The sequence below is a fragment of the Orbicella faveolata genome, unplaced genomic scaffold (genome assembly GCF_042242905.1).
Source record: "Orbicella faveolata isolate gen_17 unplaced genomic scaffold, um_ofav_v1 contig_3, whole genome shotgun sequence".
NCBI classification, from domain to species: Eukaryota; Metazoa; Cnidaria; class Anthozoa; order Scleractinia; family Merulinidae; genus Orbicella; species Orbicella faveolata.
This window is the reverse complement of record NW_028301558.1, coordinates 10346933-10355000: the sequence shown is the minus strand read 5'-3', so window position 1 is coordinate 10355000 and position 8068 is coordinate 10346933. Positions and strand designations below refer to the sequence as shown.

At 37.5% G+C, this 8068-nt stretch overlaps 1 protein-coding gene across 1 annotated transcript; it reads left to right on the top strand.

Moving 5' to 3' along the window:
• Positions 1–1684: 1684 nt before the first annotated feature.
• On the top strand, positions 1685–3465 carry LOC110065868 (microfibril-associated glycoprotein 4-like). Its single transcript, XM_089298791.1, has 3 exons — positions 1685–2005; positions 2324–2701; positions 2976–3465. Exons 1-3 carry the CDS (start codon positions 1735–1737, stop codon positions 3236–3238), a joined length of 912 nt encoding a protein of 303 aa, XP_089154917.1. The 5' UTR covers positions 1685–1734; the 3' UTR covers positions 3239–3465.
• The last annotated feature ends 4603 nt before the right edge of the window (positions 3466–8068 follow it).

Below are 8068 nucleotides of genomic sequence, written 5' to 3'. Positions count from 1 at the left end.
AATTGTGGTCCTTTTCGACGGCAAATACCTTCTATCAGACGATCGATTTTGACTTTAAAATAATCTCAAATGCAAATATCTGCAGATTGTTAATAATTTTTAATTGTTTATGTAACGGGAAAAAGACACTCGAAAACCAAAAACAGTATCACTAACGGCGAGTTCTAGAATCCAACAGCAAAGATTCCTAAACACCGTTCTTCGCCAAAACATATCTAAAACTTACTCTTCTGTTTTTAACACTATGAGGGCATGGCAATGAGTGGATCAGAGTTGTTGGCGTCGAGATGGTCTGTTTTGAGCTGCAACATGCGGTGAGTAATGAATAATTAAATGAAAAGTCAATTTACAGAATATAAATAACATCAAATCCAGCTAGACAGATAACGTATCATCAGTTAAGTTTTTCGATGATTTCTCGATGGGCTCACTATTTACATACGTAAACACTAGTTACTCGTTTTACATGTATCATGTTCACGACTCAGAACAGATTGCTGTACACTTAAGTTACTAGATATGAAAGCCCTGAAGTGTTTCACTCGAACAATCTTGTTCTGTTGTCCTGATTATCTGTAACTTCAATTCCTCCTCCTTCCCAACGCCATCCTAAATCGAAAGGTTTTCCATCCCATGCATATCAAAATGTCTATTTAATGTTCTTGTGAGACAAAAGTGACCAAGAATGGGCCTAGAGTTGCAACAGACCGAAGATTTTGACGTCGTCCAGAATATGTTTTGTATTCATTATTCAAGTTGGTTATTTCCACAATATTTGATTTTAGTTACTGAATTCTTATGATACGTACACTGATTCAGACAGCCTGCAATGTTAGAATTAATTCTCCTTAAATTTCGCAGTTGTTTTAGTTCTGTTCTTAACCAGATAAAGAGAAGTAAATAACAAAGCTCTTCGGGCTTTTAGGCGGTGGAATACGTACAGCTTCATACATTTTCCTACTGCCATAACAGCCGGCATATTAAAGTGCCGCACGAATTAAAAATCGAGTTCCAAGTTTGGTCAACATTTACAACAATCTCTATTTCTATCAAGAATGGACTCAACTATAAAAAAGTTTTTAGCACTACTGTGCTAATCCGTTATTGATCCGGACCGATTCTTAGAATACTTTAGGATCCATTTGACGCTCATTATGTAAATACCTTTTAAGACAGCAGTAAACACATTTTCACACAGTTTCAATTCCTTCTCATGTTTTGCGATCTTCGAATCGGGGTAGATCCACTAACATATAAAGTGACACAAATTTGTGATGAATACATTCACTGCAAATAATTCACCAACGATTCAAAATACGACTGATTCAATAGAAATTTTTGCTAAGAGTTTTCATGCATTTGTTTTCAAATTATTCACAGAAGATTTTTTTATTCTCTCCACTTTTCTGCAGCTCAACAATACAGTTTGCCGTTTCTAACCAATTTCAAACGAGATCGTACCTTTGTTTGTAAAATCGCGAAGGATAAACTATCCTTCGCGATATTCAACTTGATTTATTGTATCAAAGAAGACGAACACAACTTTTCTTGTTAGATGGAATCATTTCTTCGGGGCACTGTATGCAAATATTCTGTCCACAAATAGCGTCACTAGAACGAGAAAACTCATGCACAAACCCACGCAAAAACTATGTACAAAAACGTCATGCAACAGTAGTGGGAGCATTCGACTGCTTTCACTGAGCTGAGTTGAGTTCAACTGTGAGGATAAGAATGGCTAGCCCTGGTGTTGTTTTGAGCCTGGTGTATTTGCTGTTTCTTCTCCCCTCACTAAACGCAGCCAACTCTCAGAAAAAGACATACAATGATAACAACTCTGGACTTTCCAACACCCAGTCCAAATGTCACAACGTCTATACTTCCAACAATTTTTACGTAGGACCGAACAAGAAGATCGAAACACTGCTTCTTGAAGTAAAGGAGGAGATCGGCGAGATTCGAGAGGAAATCAAAACCTTGAAAGAAAACAAAACGGGTGATGAAGGTAAGCGAGAGAACCTCTCTTGAGGTATATAACGGTGCTTGGGAAAACAACACACAATGTTTGCTTTTATCTCGCTATTTTTATGTTTTCCACCCGTAAAAACTGTACAGCTTGAGAGAAAATAACTGTTTACATTTCTTAATGTCGTTAAGGTTTAAATCCAAACAGCTAAAAAGCCTTTATCGTAAATTGAAAAATTATGAAAATGGCAACTTAACATATAATAATGATTTCTGTTAGTTTTTCGCTTGCCTTCTTTGTCTCATCCAGTACTTTTAGAAGAGTAGACATTAACGAATCTTTATTTTGCATTTTTAGTGTACACGAATTGTCTTGAAGTCTACAAGGCTGGTAAACGAATAAGCGGTGTTTATACCATCAACCCTGATAATACTGGTGCCTTTGATGTGTTTTGTGACCAAACAACAGCCGGTGGGGGGTGGACAGTGTTCCAGAAGAGACTGGATGGCTCGGTTGATTTCTACCGCGGTTGGGATGACTACAAACGAGGCTTCGGAAATCTGAACGGTGAATTTTGGCTCGGACTGGACAAGATTCATCGCCTGACAAAACAACGAAGCAGGCTTCGAGTGGATCTTGAAGACACGACTGGAAAAACAGCTTACGCCGAGTACGACTTCTTTGATGTGGCCAGTGAGAATAGTAAATACAAACTGAGTCTTGGAACATACTCTAGTATGTGTTTTGATCTATCCTTCTCCAATAGGAAGTTAAAGTTCTTTACTCATTGTGGCAAAGCAGCTTTAGGCATTCACCATTGTGTGACAGCACTATTTAACCAGCAGTAGCAAAATTTCCATTGACAAAAGTTGATCAGTCTTTCAGTTTTATATATAATTTAAATATAATTTCTTACCTACGAAAGGCTCACTTCCTACTGTTTAATGTTTCCCCGAGAGTGCCACGTCTGTTACCATTTTGTAATTTTCTCTTTTCATTTGCTTTGTAGGAACTGCCGGTGACTCTCTTTCCTGTCATCGTGGTTTAGCGTTCTCCACCAAAGATCGTGACAATGACAAGGATTCTGGCAGCTGTGCTACGATTCGTAAGGGCGCCTGGTGGTTCAAAAGCTGTCTCCACTCCGACCTGAATGGTAAATATCTCAACGGCCAACATTCTTCTACTTGGAATGGTGTGGTCTGGTATCACTGGAAAGGAAAAAACTACTCCGCTAAACGAGCTGAGATGAAAATCAAACCAGTTTTAAACTAGAACCAAGTGTACTTGTGCGGCTTTTAAATGGCATAAGTAACTTGATTCTTGAATTAAGTGAGCTTTCTATAGCCTAAGTGCTCTTGTGCCACTCTACCACTGCGTGATTTGATTATCAGATCTAAAACGATTTCTCAGTAGGTGATGGGTTTATATTACTTGTGTCCATGAACAACTCGCTTCATTGTATGACTTATCTGGAAACAATAAAAGCTGCTTTTGTTCCATCTACTAGTCTGTCATGAAATATAAAACATTCGTCTGCTTCCCAGGCATCCAATATTTATTTTTATCTGATAATCGAATGAAACTTTTAGTCGTTTCAGTTTGTTACCGGGCTATTCAATTAGATTACTCACCCTGTTTGAAAGAAAAGAAAGACAGTGATTAAACAATCAAATAGCGTCAATTTCATTAATGAGCTTAATGCTGCCGCAAGATCGAAAATGTTCTGTCGTTGTTCAAATAACATGGTGACCAGTGTTCTTCCCATATAAAAAAATGGCATAGATTTACAGGATAATTACAAGGGCTGATTACATTAAAACTTATCTCCATACTCTGTCTTGGACGTTTCCGCGTGTTAGCTTGCAGCCTGTCACAGGCTCTTAAAATCTATGATTAACTGGTCAATTGTTAACGATCAGACTTCAAAAAAAATATATTTAATATCAGTATTTTTCATTTCAGTTATATTTAAAAAATATTGTGCATAAGATATAGGGGAACGTGCATTCTTTAAATTGACAAGACCTTTCCGAAGCGAGGGCTTGGAACTAATCTTCCTTAATTGAACGCTATGACTAGTTAAACGGAGGGCCTCAATGAAATCCACTTCGAAGAAGAAACCGTTGTTAGCTTATTAAGCATCCATTACACATTGATGTCAATGATAATCTGAGCAAAGCATTGCCCTTTCTAAAGAAAGAACATATATTACGCCCATTTTTAACTGAAAGATTACAATTAGAGTAAAGCATTCACAATGTTCCCCTTGGGCTTTTTATCGTTTTTTCTTTCAGCCAGTGAAACCTTATCAGCAAATCCAGACTGAACCGAATCTTCAGTTGTTCAAAAATGAGCGAAAACGTCAGTTTACAGAACTTCCAAGTTTTTGTCGGTTTTTGAGATTTTCTAGAGGGCAGTAAAAATATACACCTCGGGGTATTATAGATAACCACGGGGTATTGAACAAGCGTACACATAGATAGCGTTTAGCTTGAACCTGATGTTAAATTAAATTTTACGAACCATAACCTCCCGCTGCGCTCTCACTTTGGTTCATATTTTGACAATGTTTTTGTTTCATATTCTGTTAATATCGTTAAGTCAGATAACTGATGAATAACGACCTCACTGTAGTTAATTTCAATGCGTCAAAATGCATTCCTATTCGACCTGGGATCGCTGTAATACGAAACTGTGTATTTTAATCCCCCAAAAATACAAAAATGTGTTTTCAAAATTTTAATGCATTCTAGTACGCACTTGACGCCTACTTGAAGAGCTCGCCCAGCTTAGATTCTATTGTTTGGTAAATGAAGCAAAAGTGAACAGGTCGAAAAGGTCAGAACATCGTGGCCGCCATATTGGATTTGGCAAAGTAGGAGACTAGAGACGATTACGCAAGCAGCAATATCGAGGGACCCACAAAAAATGCTAGGGACCCCAATTCGGCCAGACATGTGGGTCCCAGGACCCAGAGTGAAAATTCAAGCGCCATCCCTGAACGCCAAATGTAAATAACCCGGTCCAAATTAATAGACTTGTATTGTTTATTTATCATAACGGGAAATTCACTTGAAAAACAAACTTAGTATAAAATACAGGCCTTATGAGCGATGCCACAGATAGCCCGTCAATCACAATTTTCCCCAATTTTTACCATCCTGATTCCTCCCTTTTGTTTATCACGTCCAATTGATGTTTCTCTAACCAAAATAAATTCCTTTGTTTTAACGGCGATGGCAAAAAAGGGTTAAACATAGAAAATACTTTGATTCCAGAAGTATCAGCACCTAGTGTTATCGTCCAGACTAGTGTAATCTTAAAAAAGAACTGTTCGTAACGTTGGTGACTGACATTTTGACGGCGAACTGAGCGGAAGCCATCTTCAGATCACGCTAAAAACTGACTTGACATTTCGTGAGATAGTTTCTTGAAATCAAAGGTGTGTCTTTAAAAGAAGTTACTCTCAGCCGCGGAACCAACGCTTAAGGTCATTCCACTGAAATAGAACCTGCACTGAGATTTTTGTGAAACTTTGACTATTGATTGTTTATATTATGAGTGATTTTCTGAGAGTGTCGAGAATCGCAAGACACTCACGAAAAATCGATTTTTCTTTTATTTCGCCAAAACATACCTTTAGGTGAACTTATTCAAGGAAAAATAGTTTAAAGTTCCAACGATTTATTTTACGGCCAAAATTTAAGAAAGTTCGAAATTTGCATGTAATGGCGGTTTTCGCGGCTTAAAATGTTCAGAATTTCATGCTTCTTTACGAAAACAGCGGGGGCGTAAAAACAATCCTATGAAAACAAAACTTGGCACAAATATTATTTCATTCTTATACTTTAAAATTGTGTAATAAGTTTCTTGAAGCTTTGTTTGTAGCTTTTCAACGAAGGGTATTTGTAAAGACGCCATTTGTGTCTCTTGGCAAGGAATAAATAAAGGCCAACTTTGACTAGTATAAATGGCCTCTGGTATATATCATTTGGTCAAAATATCTACATTTTAGGAAACCTTAGTTATTGTTTTTTTCACCCAAAAAGTTGTAGCTCTGGGAATTAAAATGTTCTCCGTCAGTAAAATAAAATGTTACGGCATGTAAGCGAGTTCAATTTTATGCAAATCCCAAGGTTAATCTTTAATTGGAAGGCAACGGTCTAAAACAGGAAACAACGATTCTCTGTTACTTACGTTCCTTCTGCTACTATAGAAACGATTTTAACTTCCCAATGTCCTTGTGAGCTGTTCTGTAAAATATTTGCAGTAAAACAGCGAGCATAAACGGCCATAAAATTCGACAAGGTCGACAATGTTTATATTTGAGATGAGACACTGAGTGGCACACACAGTCCTGGCTGTTTTCATCGTCTTGCTCAGTCGAGAGTCCTTTAAAAATATGATAGAATATACCCTTCAAACCGTAGTAAATTAGTTTCTCATATCCATATGCCTCATGTCGACTCATGAGTAAATAAATCAGTCCCCGTACACTGAATAAACGACTCGAATGACCTCTGAGGTCAAGGGGTCACCTGATATGTCGTTATGTTACTTTTCCCTGGTTTCACATCACACGCGTAACGCCGTGTTTGAGGACGTTCGCGCGAAAATTTTCCAGGAGATATATATTTTTTAATTTTTACACCGGTCAGATAATGAGTTTCTTGTGTCAGAAATGAAAAAAAGGGAAAAAAAAGAAAAAAAAATGGGGGTCACCGACTTCGTTTCAGGGATACAATGTGTAGAAAACGACCTGATTTTGAAAATTCAGCATGGTCTACAAGGGTACATAGTTAAAAATATCGAATGTGAGTCAAAGGAGCGAACAATCCCATTGGATAGCACCACCGCCTGTGGTTTTTAAAGCAGCGACTATCCGGGTCAGATCCCCAGACATCATCAGTTACACGGACTATAAGTGGAGATAAATAATTTCCTTGGCAGGGAATGCGTGATTTAGAGGCACGAAAGGAACGAGCTGAAAATGTGAATCTCACGCGAAAAAAATAAGCTTTGCTCTCGCTGCTCGTATATCACCAGCCTTTGCTAACTAAAACGGCACAGCCTGTGTTTCTGTGTTTTTTTTTTCAGTCACTTTAACGCTCAATTTTGCTGTTCTGATTAGGTTGTAGAAGTAGCGCTAATCCACCCCCACCCCATTCCCAAAAAAAGTAATTTCAAAAGTCGTAACGGCTAATACTCCCGAAAGCAGAATGCAGTCTGCATTTGTATTGAGAGGCATTGGCCTGCGAGCAGGCATATATTGGAGAAGAGAAAGTGGGAAAGGAAAAAGGGAATTAGAAGTGCCACCCAAGCCTGTTCGCCGTAAAAGAATCTACCTGGACATACTTAAAAAAAGTCACATTAGCATTAAAACGGATGAACTCTGTGCTGCTCTAACTGAGGATCATGTATTAAATGTTTGTTTAATTTTTCACGCAAAATGTCATGCTGCTCTTGACAGACATCGCAAAAACTTTATAAGGAAGTGAACATGTTTGATTTGTATTGACAAGCGCATCTTAAAACTATTAAGAGTATAACTTCAACAAGTAAATAATAAATGTCTGACACTTTTTTGACGCCTTCAACGACAAAGGCAAATATTGAACTTCCTTAAGATATGTGATTGTAAAGTTTTACAGCAATCAAATGAGAAGGAATGTCTTCAAATATGGCCGGGATAGGAAATTGAACGGTAAATTTGGAAAGAAAATCTTAAGCCTATATAACAGAAATTTCAGATTAGAAAAATAAAAGAATGAAACAAATGTAACTAAGCCTTTATTTACATAGAGTAAAGTTTGTCACTTTTGCCAAGTGACACGAAGCGTTACTGAAAGCAGGTAGCTTGCGTTACTTGAATAAATAATATGCAGAATTTAAAACATTATTATCTTCGGCGGTCCAACTTTTCCTGCAGATAAACGGTTTCTTATTTTTGAGTATTTATCTTTGCGCACGTTTAGATGTGTGCCAAATGGTACTAAGCGCAAAACTATGAATCACGTCGACATCAAAGAGATCAATCCAATGTTGAAATCATGTCAGGGTATCCTGCATCTATAAACGATATCTTAGAAGCTAACAGTTATG

What these genes read in the sequence shown, in the direction of transcription:
- LOC110065868 (XM_089298791.1), top strand. Translation starts at nt 1,735, where the DNA reads ATGGCTAGCCCTGGTGTTGTTTTGAGCCTGGTGTATTTGCTGTTTCTT. An exon ending in AAACAAAACGGGTGATGAAG is followed by an intron (nt 2,006 to 2,323) that starts GTAAGCGAGAGA and finishes TTGCATTTTTAG; the next exon opens with TGTACACGAATTGTCTTGAA. An exon ending in GAGTCTTGGAACATACTCTA is followed by an intron (nt 2,702 to 2,975) that starts GTATGTGTTTTG and finishes TTTGCTTTGTAG; the next exon opens with GAACTGCCGGTGACTCTCTT.